Source organism: Corvus moneduloides, chromosome 6 (genome assembly GCF_009650955.1).
Source record: "Corvus moneduloides isolate bCorMon1 chromosome 6, bCorMon1.pri, whole genome shotgun sequence".
In the NCBI taxonomy this organism is placed as follows: Eukaryota; Metazoa; Chordata; class Aves; order Passeriformes; family Corvidae; genus Corvus; species Corvus moneduloides.
Window position 1 is genome coordinate 15,843,790 of NC_045481.1, and position 22,720 is coordinate 15,866,509.

At 42.1% G+C, this 22,720-nt stretch overlaps 2 protein-coding genes across 3 annotated transcripts; one reads left to right on the forward strand and one right to left on the reverse strand.

The window, feature by feature from the left end:
• Nucleotides 1-2,425: 2,425 nt before the first annotated feature.
• GOLGA5 (golgin A5) lies at nt 2,426-20,215 on the reverse strand. Of its 2 annotated transcripts, none has more exons than XM_032112601.1 (13): nt 20,072-20,215; nt 18,843-19,458; nt 16,196-16,417; nt 14,971-15,190; nt 14,280-14,403; nt 13,264-13,467; nt 11,929-12,099; nt 11,264-11,392; nt 9,235-9,333; nt 7,352-7,577; nt 6,112-6,217; nt 5,133-5,196; nt 2,426-3,804 (listed from the first exon to the last, which is right to left on the reverse strand). In XM_032112601.1, the coding sequence occupies exons 2-13, from the start codon at nt 19,405-19,407 to the stop codon at nt 3,724-3,726; spliced, it is 2,211 nt and encodes a 736-aa protein (XP_031968492.1). In that variant the 5' UTR covers nt 19,408-19,458; nt 20,072-20,215; the 3' UTR covers nt 2,426-3,723. The 2 variants fall into 2 exon arrangements, with proteins under 2 accessions (XP_031968492.1, XP_031968493.1); XM_032112602.1 differs by lacking the exon at nt 20,072-20,215 and adding an exon at nt 19,844-19,954.
• Nucleotides 19,509-22,446, forward strand: LOC116445256 (extensin-like). Its single transcript, XM_032111693.1, has 2 exons — nt 19,509-19,531; nt 19,761-22,446. The coding sequence occupies exons 1-2, from the start codon at nt 19,509-19,511 to the stop codon at nt 22,444-22,446; spliced, it is 2,709 nt and encodes a 902-aa protein (XP_031967584.1).
• The last annotated feature ends 274 nt before the right edge of the window (nt 22,447-22,720 follow it).

Here is a 22,720-nt window from a genome sequence, read left to right on the forward strand (position 1 = left end):
AGTGCATTTCTGAAAGGAAACTTTGTATCTAAGAGGATTATTTATGTGAGTGCATGCACATGGATGCCTGTTAGAATAATGCAGATAATTTTGGGAGCTGCTATTCATCTGTCACAATTTTTGGTTTGCTGACATCTGTCTGCCTGTTTCCAAGTCAAGGCTTTCAAGCTGTAGGGCAAGAATATAACATACAGATGAAAACACATGAAATTCTGATGAATTCTTTCATAGTTTCATAGCTAAATATCTAGCAACACATGAATGTCAAATCTTATAATCAGGCTGCAGTTGGTCAGCAGAGAAACCCATTCTCTCTGGTAAAGAAATATGTCTTGTCTCTCATCTATATTGGTGAGAAACTAGCAGATTAATTACCAGGCAAGTCTGATTTCCCCCTTGTTAATGTTATCTGCAATCAAGCAATAAAGTCACTTCCTTTGCACAGGGTCTTAGTATACATATGGCTGACCTAGCACAGCAAATAAAGCACAGATCAGGTATCAGCAAACCAAGGTGGCAAAGAAGAGTTTGATGTCACATGAGTGCTTGTGAGTATGCACACAAAGCCCTCTTTTGCAGAAACCCAAATCTGTCTCCAAGTACATCTGCCTAACAGAATGTGTACCAAGATGAGCAGAGTCTGAAAGAAACAGGCCTTCTCTGGGCTGCAAAATATCGGGGAAAGAGTAGTTTTGCTCTTGCTACCCATCCCCACCTCCCTTTGCAGCCTTCTCCACCTGAGCAGCTCCCACCCTCCCTTCAGTGTTTCCCAGCTGCTCTCCCTGCCCCACTGCCAGCCAGCCCAGAAGGGACAGCTTCTCTCCCCTCCTTCCAGAAGGGTGGCATAATGCACTCTCTCCTTCTGACCACAGCAGGGAAACTGGGCACAAATGGGGGGGGCAAACAAACATAAACAAATAATGTGGGGCTCCCTATCAACCCTGTTCCTCATCTTCCATCATATTCACTCTGTCAAGCTGTATGCTTGGTACCTGGAGCAGTTTCAGTCCTGGAAGGAAGGAAGGAACTAAAAATGGACTTTTCAATCACAAAATAGCCCATTGTGCTCTCAAGGCAGTGAGATAAAGCAGCTGGGAAACGAGATTCCTGTTTTCTGTGAGTTATGGCAACCATTTATTTCTGGTGCTAGGCTACAGAGCATGGGAAGATAGGGTCAGCATTTGCAAAGTATTCTCAAAACCCCTAAAGTGATATTCTGGTCTCTGAAGTGGGAGTAGTTTAACTGCCCAGTACTTTGATAGTCCCTCAAGAAGAAACTTGGCACTTGAAATATCTTCCCACCACTCAGGAGAGAGGCTACCACAGAAGTGTTTTGTTCACTCCAAAGCCATTTGTTCAACAAGGACAACCTCCCAACAGAAAGGCACCACCATGAGGAGCTGCTTGTCAGAATGGTGTCCTTGTGTCATCTTTGACCTGTAGCTATGGCTCACTTCACAAATCTATACAGATGACCTTGGGGACCAACACCACTGATTGGAGGCAGGAAGTACATCAGCCTTCAACTCAAAATGTGACATTTATCTTCAGAGAGACTCCAGCACATGGTCTTGTGTGTTCTTGCACTGAATCTGTGCAGGCAATGAACTGTGGGGCAAAAAATCCAGTGTGTTTGAACAAAAGCTTTATGGAGTAGTTATTTCTTGTCTAGCTCTGAAACGGTTTAGCGCTGTCCAGAACACAAGGCTGATGCTATTCAAGTGCCCTGCACCAAACACTTTATCCTCATCACAAGACATCACACTACATAAGCCCAAACTGATACTGGAATGCAAGAGCTTAGTTCAATAGGCAAAAGGTAGCTGAAATCTTTTAGTGGTTACCCCTGTGAAATTTCTACCAGAAAGTCTGAAATACTGAAGAAAAGAATACCAATCTATGATGAAGGGTTTTTGTAACAGCTTCAGTAAGTTTCACCAAAAAAGAAAGTATCTGTGTATTCCAAAGTTGTTGCCTAATAAAAACAAACCAACCCCAAACAAACAAAAAACTGCCACCAACCCCCCCAAAAAACCACAAAAACTCAAAACAAACAAACCAACCAAAACCACAAACAAAAAAGAAAAAAAAGAAAACAAGAAAAGGGAAACCAAAAAAGGAAGTAAGAACAGACATGCAGTGACTGTGATGTCAGAAAAGCTGTAAGGAGTTTATACCACTAAGAATGTTCCCCCCAAAATGTCACAATATACTGAAATATCCAAAGATTCGGTGTTTTAGATGTGTTTAAATGCAGAAACTGGATGTGAGGAGAAAACGAGAGTGCGAAGGTCCTTTACTTCATCTCCTTCCATACCAATGAGCTCCCCCTGGCGTTCAAAAGTGGCTTTAGCACCAGCATTGAGAAGAAAACAGGCAACAGGAATTGGGCAAAATCAACAATGTGATGAAGGGCAGACACAACTTACAATAAATGCTCTCTTTTATTACTCAGTTCATCAAAACATTTCAGTTTTCTCTGCAAGATCTGAATCAGAGCAGCAATACAGTCATTTGTCTACTGTAACATTTCCACAGGAGCCAGCGTGACAGACTTCATGCACAGGACCTAGTGCTGTGTGTTCAAGCCCCATGAAAACTGAACCATATCTTTAAGAGCAAGAGTGACAAATTGCTTGTAGTCATCTTTTCATTACCCAGCTGTGAGCACCACACAAAAAAACAGGAAATTTCTTAAGGAAAGAAAGTGACCTTGTATGATTGCCTATTGATAATTTGTAGTTACAGAATGCCACAGTCCAACAACAGAATTACTTGAGTAGGTTTGGTATTTTGGGTTTTACTATAAATATTTGATGAGGTTTGTTTATTAGTATATTTGGTGAATGTTTAGACATGAGAAAATTTTAATGTTTTGATAGATTTCATATAGAAATAGTTTTAATTAAGTACCCAAAGCTTTAGAAAATAAATGTTTCAGTAAGATCTGATTAAGACACATACTAATGAGAGAGGTATAAGAAAATGCAGTGAAAATATACAAATTTCAAGTGCAAAAAGAAACACCATTATTTCTCAACAGTTTAAACCTGCTTTCTCAAAAACCATCTCTCTTTCTCTAATAAAGCTAAAATACCAGCCTTTAAATAGGCAGCCCCACTATTCAGTTGGTAGGAAAGATACATCTATTGCACTAGAAGTACAAAGCTAAGAAGAATGCATAATATTTTATTCTTAAACTTATTTACAAAAATATATTGCACCAATCCATTGTCCTGTATCCAGTAAATGTTAAGGAAAAGCCTATTATGTACAAAGTCAAAAACAGAAGTGCAAAAGCGGACTGAAAGAAAACAGAAAGAAGTTTATTTAAAATGCTAAGTACAGGTTATTACCTGACCAAAGCCTACATCCAGTACAACCTAAAATAATTTGTTGCAGCCATATCTGCAATTTCAGAAATCCTTGCATTTCTCTGCAGAACAAGCCTTATCTTTCACTCTAACCACCAGAGGGTCTACATAAAATGTAAAGGCTAATCAGAGCTTAACAGCTTCATTTCTCCAGGTAAGTGATGCTCTTTTAGGCAAATTGAAAAAGCTACATTATACACGTATTTGAAACGTAGTGATAAATCAGGCATGATGGTTTTCATCCTTCCAAAACACCATGAGGAAAAATTTGCTGATTTTTCAGGACTGATTATTCCAAAGGCATTGCCAGTCCAAATTACATTAGCACAGCATATGGTCCTGTCTCAGTCTACCTGCCACTGGGACTGTCATGATGCATTTCTGGGGTGTAGGTAAGGAGAACAATCATAACCCAGAGATGAAGCAATGCCTGGGGAAAGAAAAGAAATAAACTTAGCACTGAATCATCATCCACAGCAGCAGTAAATAGGAGAGCTCTCAACGAGAGCTAATAAAACTCGTTTTGTAGAAATATTTTGATTAAAATATTTTTTCTATTAATCAGATACTTCTAAAAAAATAATTGGCATTTGAACAATGAAATGCTGAATCAGATTCTGAAGAAGCTATTTACAGAAAACGAAAGACTTTACGCAAGCAGCAAAAATAAAGCAGCCTGTTTTCCTACAGATTTGTGTTAATCTGGTTTCTCTTTTCCTCCAGTGACTTCAGCTCTTCCCTCTGGCACCCAGTCCCCAGCCAGCACATTATGTGATGTGCCTCGAGTGACTGGTAAGCCACTACTCACTCTTGTGCCAACTGGCTGACACCAGACTGTAAAACAGCCAAGTTCTGCTTTCCTTCTCCTTACTACAGGCACTGATTGGAGGCATTTTTATGAATTCTGCAGGAATGTTAATTCTCATTCAAATTTGGCTGAAATTATCCAATTAGAATCGAAGCTGCCTGGAGTGCAAAAAGGAATACATAATCCACATTTATTTTTAAAAATATTTTTAAAAATTCAAGTTATAGTAGTCATGGTCAAGGTTTGAGCTGCAAAGGGGTAACTGCCACTGACTGCTCAGCTCATATACAGCCACCATTAAGCCTCCCTTCAGATTGCATCTTAGGCAGCAGAAGCCTTCAGTGGTTTTTATAAAGCCTGCCTTTCCACAGGTCCCTGTAGCTGACAGGCACCTGCCCTCCAGTGGACAAGGGAGGCATTTCACTTCTAGCAGTTGCCAGCCTGACAATTTTGCCCAACGTGGGCGAGCAATTTTCTACTGTTTGTGTAAGTCCACCAAGAAAAACTTCTCTTGCTACTTTTTCAGCTGCTAGAGAGGAGTGATCATTAGTCACTGAAAAAAACCAAAGTGAAGAGTCAAATATTTAAAAAAGCTCTAAAAAACGTCATTTTCCTAAATGCAGTGCACGCAGGCATGCCAGGATAACCTTAGCAACTGGTCACTACTATTCCATATTTTACCACTAGCCATCTACTTTCACAGGGCTTTCAATGGTAGTTACATAAGTGTCTTTAAGACCGCTATACTAAGAATTTCTGGGAAAAACTGAAAACTGCCAAGCAACATGACTCTAAAATGCTGTTGTGTAAGTATTATTTGGTCCACTTTCCAAAAACCCACATTGAGTTGTTAATTATAGCCTTTCGAACATCAATCTTGCCATTTAAGACATACATTTAAGGCATATAAATTGGCTACAGAAATCTTGCATCCAAGAAAGCTGACTCACCATGTAAATGATTACAAAGACTCTTGCTATGGGGTATCGCCTCAGAAAGATTCCCAGCCGAATGCTACACAGGCAACAAGAGAAAACAAAACACACAATTCAACACTGAGCAATAAATTCCTGTTCCTCTCATCCCACTCACCACAAACTCAAACATCATGGCTTTGTTTCTGTCTTGAATTGGCTGAAATATACACAAGGCTTTGTTGTTTTCTTGAATTTTACTTCATGGACTCAAAACATTAAGTAGGGTGAGAAAATTCACCAATAAAACATATTCTCCTAATTTAATCCAAATCATAGAAATCCTTTCACAATGAAATTCAAGTACCAAGGAAGCACAAAGAACTTTCTATCAAGTTATCTTGCGTTCAAAGAAGTATCACCAGATTTTGTTTTCTGTTGGTATTTGGTTCAAGTTTTGTAGCAGACCTTTGCTACAAATACTGTCAATTCACCTAACTTCTCAGAAAGGGATCAAAGCAAGTCTATTGCTGGATCCAGAATGATTTGCATTTACTAATTCCTCAAACAGATTATCTTTCAAGGTAAACAGCTGCATTGGCTTAGAAGGCAGAATCTTGTCTTCATCAGGACTAAAAGAGCACAGATGATACTCCCCCACTAATACACTCTTACTGTGTTTATCACAGACACAGCCAAAACCTCTGAAAGTAAAAAATGTAGAAGATGGTAATGAATTAGGTTAGATTTTTTTTCATAGTTTAGAGAACCTCCTGCATCAAAATCTGTAAGAGCTTTGTTTAAATAATTGACTATAATTTGCAAAAGCTCAAGAATATTAATATCATAGGAAAGCACAAGTGAAATGGGGCAATATTTAGTAATTTATACCATACTTTAGCTGCATTATTTTTAACTTTTACCTTCGTAAAAGCGATACAAACCAAAGTGTGTCACTTGGAAACTGTAAAAGGATGACAGCAGCTGCAAATGCGTTGCCCAGGGGCACTCTTACCTAAACTGATCTATAGTACTGGCAGCTTTGCGGACTCTCCCATACACCCCTGCCACGCTGGTATCCACGTCACTGAACAGGACAGGAACACTGCGCATACGAGCACCTGTTTGAAGGGGAAAAAGGCAAAAAATTAGCCAAGCTGTTGTTTAACTAAAACAAATTGATAGTATATAACAAAGATATATAAAAATAATATAAAAATAGTGATCAATGTGATTGAAGTGTCATCAATTCTTGATAAACTTACAATCAAGCCAAACATTTCTTCAACTTGGTATATTTTTTTAATTTATTAGCTTACTAAATGGATATCTTGATATTCAACTCCATGATGTCACAGTAACTATTATGAGGTGTATAAAATGATGGGCTTGATACTTGCCACAGTTTCTCAATTTTTTTTTACTCTTATACAGTGAAACTTTCATTAGCATTTCTGACACTAACTTGTATATTCAACAATTTTTTACTTTATTTACATTTTTACTATGTATTGATTTTATTAAAAAAAAAGAAAAAAGATTCTCAGATAATGTTACTTTTGTGCAACTAAACTTCAGCTTCCTTAAGTTACTTATAGACAACTCCTGCTTTGATAAGCAGAGAAACAAAAGACTGGACTGTTATTTCAAACCTCTTGGTGATTGTCCCTTGCTTTTAAAGCTACTTAAGAGATACACAAAATGACAAACTTTGACTCGGCAAAGTAACATCTCAACACCGTGGATCAACTGCTGAGGTTGTCCCAGAGATACACAATTGACAAACCAACCTCATCAGAACCATTACATTTTAAGCTGCTTTTCAAGAAAAACAGAAAGGAATAAATTAATTTCAACCAGATCAATTCTCAAAAGGAAGTATTCCATTCTTGTCCTTCTCCTAAGCCCTTTTTGCAAGAGAATACTTAGATCCTGCTTCTAATATTCAGTTTAAACCCCAAAATACAGGTTTATTTGCACCTGTGACAGGATTGTTCCAATAGTGCCATATTATTTAGAATTGAAGATTAATTTGGCTTTGTTAAATTTACTGAGGTCATTTGCACCCAAAAAGGAGCTTCTAATTAACTATTTTTATGATACTGGCTGATGTAGAGAAGGTCTCTAGCATAAGTGGCCTATTTTCAGCACTTATTTTTCCTTACAAACTCAGACTTTCGGGGAAAGGCATTAGGAAACAGAAAAGTCTGAACTGCAGAAAAGACGAGTTTAAAGTATTGCATTTCCTTATTTACCTTCAGCACCATCAATGCCTGCCATGTTAATGGAAGGTCCATTAGCACTCGTGCCTTGGAGAGCCTTCAGCTGTTGCTCGAGCCGTTCCAGTTGGTATACAAGTGAGTTTTTCTCTGTGCTCAGGCTCTCTAACATGGTTTGCTTCTGAATTAGTGTTTCTGTCAGCTGATGAAGCCGATTTTCTAATTCTGTCTGACTACTACTGCTTAGAGTCTTGTTTGTGAGCTAAAAGAAAAGCAAAGAAAAAATATCATTCTAAATTCCAGCTCTGACCAACTGACATATTACAAAACTGTAAAATAATCTAAGCTTTCAAGAACCAAATTACTCCACTGCAGAATTTTTACAGGACAATGCCATCAAAACTATCACCAGTGAGTGCAATAGAGGAAAGTTAATTTCAACGGTTGTTAACTGTTTACATTACACAAGGAGCTCAATGTAAAAATGTATCTGTTTTCCACCTATAATCCTACAAAAGTTCCTGTATAACCCTAAATTTGATCACACAATCACTGCTATGCCTCAAAGACAAGTTCAGACAGCAATCATAAGCAAGCTAATCCAGCCTGACTACCATACTTTCAACTTAGTGAGTACATAAAAATGTTTTCAAGCAAGGAAAACAAAACTCAGCACAAGGAAAGCAAAACTCAGTACAAGGAAAGCAAAACTCAGTACAAATGGGGAGAATCTGATGCCATTTTACAGGAAAACTTGAATGAAATGGTGAAAATGCAGGAAATGTTGCAGAAGAACTGAGGAGCACTGAGGCAGAAAATATGGTTGTACTAGCAAACAGAAACTGCATGGCCAGCAAAGGGATCATGCATTTGACATGGATCATGTAATTCAATTTGCAGAAAATATTTAAAGCAAATAGGAATCACCAGATTTGCCATATGTGCCATAGCTCATCTATTCACTACAGTCTTGGACCTCAGCCACTTTGTGGCATCATATTCCACAAAAATGTAGCTTCACTGATGAAAAAAACAGAATTATCAGGGATTACAGAGATCCAAAATACAAATTAAGTGCCTGCAACAAGGCAGGTACAGGTAGTCCTGAAGTTCAGCACTAGCAGAAAATTCATCTGGCAACATGCCCAAGTAACCCATCACAACACAACCATTTCCAAATCCTCTGACATGGTAACTGCACAGCTGACCACACCTGACTCCAGACTACCAATTTCTCCACAAACAGACTACTTTTCACTATGCTAAGGTAATTTAACAAAATGAGGCCTATGCCTTCATGCTGCCCAAGGAGACTGTGGGGGCTGACAAGTATGAGGAGGTTCCAAAAGGGATTAGATTGATACAAGGAAAACAGGTCCATCAACACACCAGTGGAACTTGGTAGAGACTTAAACACTAACAACCCTAATTCAACTGCTGATGCTGAGCAGGTACACGGAGTGAAGAAGTGGCCAGGCTCACATGCTGGCCCCTACTGCCACTGGCCAAGATAGAACAGTGGGCCAGAAGGATCACTGAGTCTGCAGGACATAACCGAGGTTCTGTGCCCAGCTACAAGGATCTTGGCAGAATTCATAATGACCTAATCAAACTCCAATGAGGTTTTTTAGTTTGCAAAGAGAAGAATGTTGATCCAACACCCCCCACCAGGTCTAGTTGGGACAGAGGCTGATTTTCCCCTCCCTTTATATAAAAGCACATACAGCTATAAAATCAGCTATTTACATGGATCCCTTCTTGTATTCCCTACTCTCAAAACTCTACTCTTTATTGAAAACAAGTACACTGTGCCTCGCATGTAGAATGCTTATGGGATTTTTCAGGATAGGTTAGTCAAATGAGTAGTTCCTATCACTGTTTTCAGAACTGAAGGGGATAAAATTATTTTCTATACACACCTGATTTCTGAGCTTCTGAATTTCTTCCTCTCTGTCTTTTATTCTGCTTTGCAAAGTATTCTTTGTTCGATACAATTCTTCTTCAGTATAACGGAGTTCCTATAAAATTTATCACAATTACAAATAGAAGATTTTACACATATATGTATTTTAAAAGACACACTCTAGTTATCTAGAGTTTCACAACAGAACACAAGAAAACAATATTCTGCAATCAAATACAAACTGAAATACTGTCTTAGTTACATGTCTGGCTAGGATGGAGGGTATGGGGAAAGAGAGAGCTGAGCATCAAGACACAACCTACAAGGCCAATTAAATTCTTTTGCGGAGACTACCCTAATATAAATATTAATCCCGACTAGTTTACTAAGAGCCACACAGTTTCATTGGGACCATAACTCATCTTCCTTACACTTTCACCATTTGTTGTAGTCCTATCTTGAAACTATGTCAATAATGTAACGATTACAAAATACTCAGGGGGTATCTGTATTCCTAAAAAACCTCATTAATTCAAAATACCATTCTTTAAACATATTTGAAAACCCTTGGCATATCTATCTGTAACTCTGTACGACATACATCTTCCCCTAAATTTTAGGATAAATTAACATAGCAGATGTGAAAGGAGAAGGAATATTAATAAAAAACAAATTACTGAAGAGTAAATCTAACCATAAGTTCTGTTACTCCCATGATATAGTGGCAATTTTAGCTCCCACTTACAGACATGTCAAGCTTATTTTTTAAATTAAGACCATCTTCAAATCACTATCACTTCAGCTGTCAGTTGCTACAGAAAACACATAATCCTGTTCTCCCTTTGAACCATCAGATGTACAAAAAATAACGCCTCTACTTATTTTCCATCTTCAGTTTCAGAAACCTTTTGACAATAGTTAAAGCAACTCCCAGACAGAACTGACCATAACTATATTAAGTATCAACACAAGCAATTATGTTAAAAGCACATGTTAATGGGTGTCATCCAAAAGAAGATTTCAGTTTCTGCAATAACCAATAATGCTTTTTTTAATTCACCTCACTCTTTCTATTGACTTAAAACATATTCCTCAGAAGGGCAGGAGTAACAAAATACAATCTACCATCTGCTTTGACATAATAAACATCAGCTACCCATCAAGAGCAGACCTCGACTTCTGCCTTTTAATTAGTTCAAGCTGCAAGAATCCCATTAAAATGTAATTTCTGGAAGGATAGATAATCCTATAAGATAAATTGTTCCTAGCAGATACAGAGTACTCGTGCTTTCCTCGTTATTAATTCTCTTTACATGAGCTTTTTCTTACAAGGAAAATTTTTCACAGAGTGCAAAGTATTTGTCCAATTCCTAATGAATAATAAGTTCATTCACATGAAATAAGAGTTTGCCTTTTTTTCCTGCTCTATTTTTTGTACAAAACTGATTATATCAAGGCAGAGTTTGCGCAAAAAGATGACACAATCTGACAGAATTCACTAACATAATTTTATCAGCAATTTGCCTAATAGAGTAGCTTACAAGTAACAACAATTAATTCAGAACTGAGTAACAAATGGATTAAATAAAGTACCTCTAAATTGGTACTACAATGACATTGTCTTACAAGCTGAAACTTATGTATTAATTGAGCACAGGAAGTTTCACAGTAGCCAATTTCAGTATTACTGTTTCTTGATACAAAAAATGTTACAAATTTTACTCTATCCTTGTTGTTTGATTGTTTCCCTGCTGAATAAAATTCAAGATCCTGATCAATTCTGTGCACTCCTTAAGGTCCTGTTTATTCAGCGAGATCTCTGTTCATCAGGAGTATCCAGAAGGCCCTGACCATTGCTTAGTTCTGGCTGCACCTTCCTTGACCTAATGACATTCCCCAAGCTTTTGGGGATTTCTTTGGAATACTAGACAAAAAATTAATTGAACACTGCCCAAGTATCCAATTATTCTCTTATTAAGCCAAATGCTTTGCTGATGGCACTACACGGGGCCTAAAAAGAGATCCAGCTTTCAAGAATTCCTTACCTGTTTTTGCCGTTCTAGCTCAGCTTCTGCCTCTTGCTTGGCCATTTTATGTGCTGATATCTGCTCCTGTAGGTCTTGAAGCTGCTCTCTCACTGATTCAGCTTCACTTACCTGCTGTGTCTCCATATCCTGAAAGAAACAGAAATGTAACCATTTCACTAACATTCAAACATTACTGCAAATCTGTCGTAAGTAACAGCAAAAAAAAAGTAGTATATGCAATATTTCTTCAAAGGAAAAGGAAGGTGTGGGTGTATTGGATAAATGACATTTGGTCATTTTATACAGAATATTTTTACTAATACGGTAAAAAAATAAACACATTTTGTGAACATGAAAAGCCTCCATTTCTTCCTTTCTACTCTCTACAGGCTAAAACTGTAAAACAGGCTTGCATGCAAGCTGCTGTGTTGAGCCCATTATGCCAGCAGATGACTTGGATTACACTGCTTCAAGAATTAGTAGCTCTTGCAGAAAAGGATATAGGTGATGGCTAGAAAAATCACTATGCTTGTTAGGAAAGATACTTCCCTCGAAAGGAGTACACAGTAGGGAGAGAAGAGAGAAGTCAGGTAATTAATACTAGAAACAACAATCTCACAGTATACAAGAAAGCAGTCCTTTGTTGTAGGTAAGTACAAATGCAGGTGTACATAGGCACATACCTGCATCTCTGTTCTCATCTGCTGTATTTGCCCCATTAGTTTTTGTATTTCTTCTCTCTGAGTGTCTCGCTCATGTCTCAGTTCCTCCAGTTCCACCGTGCTTGCTGTGTTGCTATCCAGGCCTTCAATACCAGAGCCTTCTTTTAAGCTGTTTATCAACTTTTCTTTAGACTGAAAAAATAAGTCAATATATTATTCATAGCAGCATTGAACAAGTACTCAACTAGAATATGCTATAACAACTTTGCTCTAAAATTCACACATAGACATAAAGCACTGGTTTATCTGTTCTTTTATCCAATAATGACCCCACACATTTGGAAATGAAAATGCTTCCGTATTGTTAATTTTTCTGATTTCCTGTATGCCTTAAGACTAGGTTTACTGAAAGCCTGTGTTACCTATGGAAGAGTACAGCTTTGTTCTTTACAAGTGCCTGGAACGTTAAACTTGTCATGGATAACAATTTTGGCCCTCTAGGTACCATAACAGAGAAGCTGCACACTAACAGACACTAAAAAAAGACACTCATGACAAAACTGACCTCCTTTTTTTCCTGCCAGCAAAATCAATAACCAAATACAGCAATAACTCTTCCAGGAAAGAGGATAGACCATTTTATTCCGAGTCAGCCTAGTGTTACCTCAACACTGACTTGTGATTTCAGGCTTTTCGTATTTACCAAGATGATTTAAAACCTGTCCTCAAACATTCGACTAAATTAACTATTCTAAACAGAGATCTCTATCTTTAACATCTTGCTAAAGTTTATAAACAAGACTCAAACTGACCACATTTGGACATGGTATCTTTGACAAATTAAATAGTACAGAACTCTGCACAAAATACCTGATTTTGCCATTGTTTATATAATGTTGATCACAAGCAACCTTTCAGGACATGGAAAAATATTTTCTGGTTACATGTTAAGTATACATTCTATGCTATGCTTCAGCCTCAAGCAGAACAAAAGAACATTATTGAATCAAGAATACTGGATATGGAACAAACTGTAGATTGCATCTACTTAACTATCTGGACCCTTGGACATGGAACACACTGAGAGATGATGCACAATAAGTGCAAAGGTGCACCTGGATTTTTTTTAAGGTTCAGGACCTGAACTACCACTTCAATTCCATAACTTCATCTCTAAACTGAAGTTTACAAAATGCAGACTGGTAGCTGTTCTATGTATGCATCATTATAGACATGCCCCAGAAGACATACAGGACACATGAAAAAAAATCCCCCAAGTTAGATTCTTTGACACATGACACCTTAAAAAAGTTAAAGCATACAAATCAAACCGCATTTCTTCACAACAATGCTTACTTGGAGAATGCGAGTAGCTTTCTGTTTATAGTCTGTCAGTTCCTGTTTTGCAGACTCTAGGTGGCTTTTAGTTACTTTGACTTGCTGCTGAAGCTCATCAGCTCGCCTCTTTTCATCTAAATACTTTCTCTCTGCTACAGTTATCCCTTCTGCCAAGTTCTGACGTTCTGCTTCCACTTTACTTAGACGAGCTGCAAACTCATTCTAAGAGCAATAAAGAAACAATACTTTGTGTTTAAACACAGTCTCAACTTTAACCTAGAAAGGAAAAAAGACAGTTTAAAAGCAACTACACAGGGCACACCACCTCCTACTTAAAGACACATTACTGCTATGTGGAAAAAAATTCTGCTTGCTTAAGCAAGTGGTAAATAATCTGAGTAAGAATATGGTTTTCTTTCCCTCACCACAAATAGTGAGGGAATAACAATCTTCCTATTATTCATATTTATTTAGCAAACAAAAAGCAAGATTGCCTCTCAAAAAATATTATCAATTGTAGTATGACATATTTTGAAGTACTTTAAAAAAAACCAAAACAGACACTAATAAAGATTTTCAGAGATGTTATTATACATAACAAAGGCCAAATTAAGTGTGAAAACATTCTCTATCAATAATGTACTTGCATCTTTACCACAGAAGTGATCATCCATCTTAAGATCTCACAGTAAAATTGTGTAACAATAAGGTGTGTAACAACACACCATGGAAAACTAAACTGAATACTGATTTACTTTTAAAATATGTATTAACACTAAAGTTAGCATGAAAAAAAACCCCAATAAAAATTGTCAACATTAATCCTCAAAAAACTTTACTCACAAAGCTTTCAAAATAACATATAAAAAGTAAATTAGCATCTCAAAGATACTTAGTGCAGCAGACAGCACATCCTTCCAAGCAATTAGTGCCCTGAATAGGAACTGAAGTCAAAGGGAGAAGAGAGCACTTGGAACCTCACAGATCTGATCTCAAAAACAGTCTCAAAGGCTTCCTTACTCTTCATGTCTAACCTGCATTTGTTTATAACTTTCTTGTTCTCGCTTGAGTGCAGAGTCTGCATCACGCAGCCTCTCCTGAAGAGTTTGAAGAGCTTGATTTTGTAAACTGCTTCCTTCACTGTGGTCTTGTATTATCCTGAAATAGAGACACACATTAATTGGAAAAGAAGCAAGCTAGTGTGATTTTTTGTGTAGAAATATAACCTCCTTGCTTCCAGACCAGCTTTGAAGATTTGCCCAGTAGATTACTGCATATGGCTCACTACAGGTGTAAAGCCTGGAGTTAATGACACACACTTCTTCTCCCTGGCCTATATTCTGAAGTGTCCACTTGCTGATTTACATCCCAGCACTGAGACAAGTTTAGGAAAGACTTTATATTTGTGGATAAGCAGGACTATTTTTCAAGAAAAAATAAAATTCTTGGGACCTCAACTTCAGGCCTCTGAAACAAACATAAATACTTTATACAAAATGTATTTCAATAATCAGATGGCAACTGATGCCCTATTTAATACTCATTTGCCCTGTTCCCACTGCCAACTATGATATAGCAGTCTCAGAACAAACTTTAATTCTTGTATTTCGAATCTTTCCTCATTAGTTTATTATTTTTCATTCTTGAAGAGACTAAATTATCTACCTTGATTTTTTCAAACCTATTACTATTTGCAGAATTCCAAAGTATGAAATTATGAAGTACCGTGATTTTTCATTCTGCAGTGCTTCCAAAGCTTCTGTCCGAGCACTTAAGAGCTGATCAGCTTCTTGCAACCGTACTTTCAGCACAGCTAGCTGTGAATCTTTGGCACCAACAGCTTCTGTCAGATCATCAACTCGAGCCTGAAGTTCTCTAACCATCCTGTCACTCTTTGAGTGGTCAGCATTCCACTTCTCCATCTTCTCCCGGGATTTGTTCAGTTCTACGTAATAAGAAGGTTCTTTGAAGTTTACAAAAGTAGATATTGCAAGGTCTTGTAAGCAGTCAGGATGCACATATCTCATTTCTTGAAGAAAAAAATTAAATACAACCAAGCTGAAGTAAAACTGAAAATCTATGAGCTACCGGGAAGTAACAAATGCCAGATTGGCTGTCAAAGCACAACCCATAAAATTTTGGAGGTGATCTCAAAGCAGACATTTCCTTCTGGGTCACACTGCAGATGACAGATTTCACCTGCCCCACTCCTTGCAGTGGCCTTCTGTCAATTATCTCTGTGGGAACAGAAACCTCTGCATAAAGCATCTCTAGTTTAACTCTAGTTTGAGTTTGTTGTCACATAAATAACAGTAGAAAAATACACCAGTGGTGAATAATGCCTGAATACTTAGAAGCTTGTGTTTTTAATCTAACATCACACATTAAACTTCACCGGAAATTAAAATCATCTGTTTTATGCAGTTACTGTGAAAAAAATGTGGTACCTCAATTTTATGCCTAGCAGCAGGAGTTTGCTGTATGTTTTATTGTTTAATTTGTATTCACATTCTCTACATCTGTCATTTAATCTGGCTTTGAAAAAGCCAGTGATGTCATATTAAAACTACTAATTTTATATTTTTACTGTCAGTTTCTAGGCATCAGAGACTGTAGTCTACTACGGCCAGAAAGAAGTCAGTTTAAAGTATTTAAAGGAATTTATTCATTTAAAAGTATATTGAAATAGCAATTAAAATGGAAGAAAAGTATTTTAAACACGGTATTTGCTACCAGTGTTTTAATAACACGTAAGCTTTGTAACTTACTTGAACACATCATTTTAATCAACACTTGTTTTATCTTTGTAGTTGAACAAGCCTTCTAATTTCTCCCATCTCATTACATGGCAAGTCATACAAGCAAATGTACCTGGAGAGCTTTTATTATAAATACACAGAGCATTGTTTCCTAGTTCACTAGCATTTTACTCATGTTATAGCTGAAGTACCTTCTTGTGTTTCTTTGGACCTCTGTATCAATGAAGCCACTTCTTGATTTAATGACTGAACTTCATTTCGCAGCAGCTGGTTCTCCAGGCGAAGATTGGACAGCTCATGTGATTTGGTATCATCATTAGCTGAAAGGCTGGGGTTGGTTACTGCATTTAGTGATGAATCCTTCACGCTGCTCCCTTGTGCTCCCAGGCCAGAGTCTGAACTGTCTGGAGATTCTGTACAGAGAGATGCAAGTTAGAACTCATGTATGTATCTAATAAGCTGCCTTTATACAAACAGTAGTTCCATGTTCTGCATCAATGGTTAAGTAACAACAATGATAATAAATCAAAATAGTTTATACTGAAATGGAATATGGAGCTGTTTCTCACAAGGAACTGCACAAAATAGAACTATTTACATTTATGCATATTTATGCATCATGCAGTGTTTTTGTTAATACTGCATGACAAGACATAGAAGCTATAAAATTTCTCATTACATAAATGGAAACTTTATGATTTCAAAACATTAATGCTCTATTTACGACACTGCTGCTCAGAGAAGTCCTCAGAAGCTGAAGAGTAACAGAAAACATTAAATATACATAGCAACTAACTGAAGAAATTTTTAGTACAAGCTCATTCTGGGTTTCCATTCAGAATTTGTCAATGTCAATTTTATTTTAAAAGAGAGAGAACTATAAAGGAACTCCTAGCAGTATTCTGAACAACAGTCCCCTGCAGGGAAGGAGGAACCAACAGCCTTTTCCCATCATGCACAAGCATCCTTGATTAGTGCTGTGAAAATTCACTGTAAGAATCTTGATTCCAGCATGCAGATAGTTGGCAGCTTTGCAGCAATGTTAAGATAAAAAATGACATAGTAAGCAATGAACAAACAAGCAGGCAATCCAAAAATATTACTGCTGAATTTAGTATGTCCCAGGGGAGTAACTGCTGAAAATCCAGGGAGGGGGCCAGACCACAACTAATTCCAAGCAAGACTGCAGTGAAATCGTTAAAACTTTATTTACTTCCCCCTGTGATCACTAATCAAGCTGCTTCACCTTTCTTCTTACCACTGCAACAGTCCCTAATACCCCAAGCCCAGGGAACTGGGGCACACTATTAATTCTGAGCACCACCACACCCACAAGTAGCAGCAGTGACAGGAAGATTTCTTCCACATTTTCTCAAGCCCTTCTGATTTAGGGGATTCTAAGGAGTGTCATTATCTTTCCTTTGATTTAGTTACACAGTTTCCAACTTATGAAACAATTTAGGCTGATTTATTTTTCTGGAAAACTCAACAGATTAATGAAACTAATGAAGCAAGAAATGAGCCATTTATAGCACAGACTAGATTCTAACCATGGCAATATACAAAGTATGATGTTAATTGGTTTTGTCCGTAGCTAATACATCATAAGATACTTTGACAGATTCTATGCTGAATATTTAAATGACAAAGATATATCTGTACAATCAACTTTGGAAAACAGCATGTTCAAATCCTATATTGTAACTACATCCCTTCTTATTTAGCAGCTCCACAATGCAAACTCTGCTCAAAAATCCTCTGAATAAAATTCAACAGGCCACACTGAGCAAACCAGATGTTTCTTAAGCACCAATCAGCAAGGTCACAGAGCCAGGTCTAATATATTTGAATTATTATTAGTAATAAACCTTACTAAAAAGTCATTAACTCAGAAACAGAAAAATACTCACATCTTTGGAAATTATCCCTTTTTATGTCTAAAGCTTTTCAGCATCCTTAATTTAGTAAGTAAAAAAAAAGGCATTTACAATGCTTTACATGCTCAAAGTACTGAGCAAATACTAAAGTATTTTAACTACATTATTAATAACAGAACTACTTGCTTCAATTTTCTAAAATAAATAACAGCAAAGTAGCACAGCAACAAGGATGGAGTACAGACTGGACAGTTTGATAGAGAACACAAGTTCTTGACACTTGCCAGCCACATTCTCCTTGTTGACTTGAGCACAGCCCCATCTTACGACTGGCTGGCCTGGAGGCTCATTTGGCCCTCTGGATTTAGACTGCAGTCATGAACTACTTCTGGCAAACCCAGATGCTTTACCTCTCTAGCTCTCTCATGCCTGTAGCTCTGCAACACCCTATCCACGTCCAGCTTCCTGCAGGACAAGCAAGTTTGCCAGCTTACCCCTCCTGCATGGTGGAACAGGGAATACCGCACCCCACCTCACGTGCTGCACTGGGCAGCAGCCAACACCATCTATCTGTGGGGGGAAGTCACTCACCCTCCTACGTGGCAACAGCAGCTAAGGGCCTCAATGACCGAACAAATGCAGCAGCACCTGCGCTTCTACGTGGGGACATATGGGGCTGATGCAAGGTTAGATCACAGTTCAGAGAGGTCAGGGTGAGCAGTAGCAACAAGGTAGATCCAGAGCACAAAAGATTTACGTATTAGCTATGTGCTTGTCAAATTAGCATGGTACCGAGTATGACCTCAGTGATGAAAAAATGTGAAAAGCCCTGCTGTACCTCACCCATTTGACATACTACCACTATGAAATGTTCCATGAAGTGACAACAAACGTGTTACCTAGCCTTACCCTAGACATACTTGGGTTTTAAATATCTCTAGGTTCAATACTATTTAACTACCATTGCCTTGGCTCCTCACGGCATTATCTTCAGTAGTTTTTGCACTCTGTGTACTGGTAGACACAGAACTAATGCTTGAAGTCCGAGAGTGATTTTGAAGAACAGGTGCCTTGCTCTTCTCTTTTTTAGAATCTATCCTTCCATTAGGTTCTTTCTCTGAACTGTTGAGAAAATCAAATAGCAATTCATCATCAGGTTCTGACTTTTTTCTTCTCACAAAATGTGAGGCAGCTCTGGGTGTGGAAGCATTTTCTACTGGAGAAGCTGCCTCTGAGGATGTCCTACGTGCTGTTTTAACATTTGCTGTTCCTGCCAGGATTGTGGCCTTTTGGTGTTTAATATTATCGGCTGCTGAGGAGATGTAGGCTGCTTTGGATGATGCCTGGTATTTCAGTTCTCCAGTATGCTGGCGCACTTCAGAATATTCACTGGCAGAGTCCAAGTTCTTATTATCATAAACTGCACTGCTTGATGTGTCTTTTTTGCTCAGAGCCGATGCAGCTCCTTGATCAACTCTGTTGAGTAGATCCTCTGCCTTTCCAGCAAGATCAGCAAGCCAAGACATGATGAGCGTCTGTTGATGAACTCTGTACAATTAAAATTTCAGGACCATATACTGCAAAAGACAAAAGGATTACAAATCAGATTGTATGTTCTACCTAAACAATGGCTGTCAATCTATTAGTGCTGTAGTTATTTTAATACTTTCCTTCTACTCGTTGGTATATTGCTGTTTTGGTAACTAATGGAAATAAAACAAATCAGTTTCTGAGGAATACAGACAAGACCTAGGTTTTTAATCAAGGGTATTAAAATCAGACCACTGTATCAGTTTCTGGTGTCATCACCTGCTACAGAGTATCACAGAAAACAACTATGCCTTAGACGTTTGGCCTGCAAATTCCCAACCTGGCTCAGGCAGGGGATCTTCTTCCCCACAAACTCTGCAGCCCGCTGCCCCTCCCGTGACACCAACACGGCGCACAGGTGCGTGCCTTCACCTGCACCACGGGCCTGCGACACCACACCGGCGGCGTGTGCCTGTACCCCAGCTCCTGGGAATGGCTCCTTCACCCCGGGACCGGACTGTGGAAGGAAGCGCAGAGCCGAACGGAAGGGCGACGTTCAGGGTGGCCGCTGCCCCCCACCCCCAGCACTGCCTGTCCGCGGCCCTCCCCAGGCCCGGCCCCACTCAGGAGCGCCGGGGGCTCAGCACGGCCCGGCCTCACCTCCTGCAAGCGCAGGGGACGCTCCCGAGGGGAGCCGTGAGGGGCCGACGGCCAGCGCCGGTCAGCACAGAGCTGCGGGCCGCGCCGGGCAGCTCAGCTCCATCTTTTCCGGCAGACGTGGCCGCCTTTCCGGGGGCGCCAAGCGCAGGCGCAGGGAGCAGGACCCCGCCCCGGCACCCTCAGGCACCGCCCCGGCACTCTCAGGCCCCGCCCCGGCACCCTCAGACACCGCCCCGGCACCCTCAGACACCGCCCCGGCACCCTCAGACACCGCCCCGGCACTCTCAGACACCGCCCCGGCACCCTCAGACACCGCCCCGGCACTCTCAGACACCGCCCCGGCACCCTCAGACACCGCCCCGGCACCCTCAGACACCGCCCCGGCACTCTCAGACACCGCCCCGGCACTCTCAGACACCGCCCCGGCACTCTCAGACACCGCCCCGGCACTCTCAGGCACCGCCCCGGCACCCTCAGGCCCCGCCCCGGCACCCTCAGACACCGCCCCGGCACTCTCAGACACCGCCCCGGCACTCTCAGACCCCGCCCCGGCACTCTCAGACACCGCCCCGGCACTCTCAGACACCGCCCCGGCACCCTCAGACACCGCCTCCGGCACCCTCAGGCACCGCCCCGGCACTCTCAGACACCGCCCCGGCACTCTCAGACACCGCCCCGGCACTCTCAGACACCGCCCCGGCACTCTCAGGCCCCGCCCCGGCACCCTCAGGCCCCGCCCCGGCACTCTCAGGCCCCGCCCCGGCACCCTCAGACACCGCCCCGGCACTCTCAGACACCGCCCCCGGCACTCTCAGACACCGCCCCGGCACCCTCAGACACCGCCCCCGGCACCCTCAGGCACCGCCCCGACACTCTCAGACACCGCCCCGGCACTCTCAGGCACCGCCCCCGGCACTCTCAGACACCGCCCCGGCACTCTCAGGCACCGCCCCGGCACCCTCAGACACCGCCCCGGCACTCTCAGACACCGCCCCGGCACTCTCAGACACCGCCCCGGCACTCTCAGACACCGCCCCGGCACTCTCAGGCACCGCCCCCGGCACTCTCAGACACCGCCCCGGCACTCTCAGGCACCGCCCCCGGCACTCTCAGACACCGCCCCGGCACTCTCAGACACCGCCCCCGGCACTCTCAGACACCGCCCCCGGCACTCTCAGACACCGCCCCGGCACTCTCAGACACCGCCCCGGCACTCTCAGGCCCCGCCCCGGCACTCTCAGACACCGCCCCGGCACCCTCAGACACCGCCCCCGGCACCCTCAGGCACCGCCCCGACACTCTACCGCCCCGGCACTCTCAGGCACCGCCCCCGGCACTCTCAGACACCGCCCCGACACCCTCAGACACCGCCCCGGCACCCTCAGACACCGCCCCCGGCACTCTCAGACACCGCCCCGGCACTCTCAGGCACCGCCCCCGGCACTCTCAGGCACCGCCCCGGCACCCTCAGGCCCCGCCCCGGCACCCTCAGGCCCCGCCCCGGCACTCTCAGACACCGCCCCGGCACCCTCAGACACCGCCCCCGGCACTCTCAGACACCGCCCCGGCACTCTCAGGCACCGCCCCCGGCACTCTCAGACACCGCCCCGACACTCTCAGGCACCGCCCCGGCACCCTCAGGCACCGCCCCGGCACTCTCAGGCCCCGCCCCGGCACCCTCAGACACCGCCCCGGCACTCTCAGACACCGCCCCGGCACCCTCAGACACCGCCCCCGGCACTCTCAGACACCGCCCCGGCACTCTCAGACACCGCCCCCGGCACCCTCAGGCACCGCCCCGGCACTCTCAGACACCGCCCCGGCACCCTCAGGCCCCGCCCCGGCACTCTCAGGCCCCGCCCCGGCACTCTCAGGCCCCGCCCCGGCACCCTCAGGCCCCGCCCCGGCACCCTCAGGCCCCGCCCCGGCACTCTCAGACACCGCCCCGGCACTCTCAGACACCGCCCCGGCACTCTCAGGCCCCGCCCCGGCACCCTCAGGCCCCGCCCCGGCACCCTCAGACACCGCCCCGGCACCCTCAGACACCGCCCCGGCACTCTCAGACACCGCCCCCGGCACCCTCAGGCACCGCCCCGGCACTCTCAGACACCGCCCCGGCACCCTCAGGCCCCGCCCCGGCACTCTCAGGCCCCGCCCCGGCACTCTCAGACACCGCCCCGGCACTCTCAGACACCGCCCCGGCACCCTCAGGCCCCGCCCCTCCACCGGACGTGGGCGGTGCTTGCCGCTCGCGCCACCTGGCGGCGTTTTCAGTAATTTTTGAGGTAAGACTTGCCAGGAATTGCGAATGCCACAGAATCAAAGAATTATCTGTGTTAGATAGGATCTCAAAGATCATTGGGCCCAGCTGTTAGTTCAGCACTACCAAGTCCACCAGTGGAACCACGTTCCTAGATGGAACCTGGGACTTCTGACTCTAACATCCTTCCCTCTCATCTGTGACTCGGTGTCTCCAACCTGCTGTACTTGAAACTTTATGGCTGTTCTCTCTCTCTTTAAATGCTTATTCTTAGTAAGGATAGCAGTTCAAGTGTACATAAAGTAAACTTAAGGTACATTTAAGGAACTACTGTTTTCTCAGCCTTCTATACCAACATATCACAACTAACCACCATACTCACTTCATGG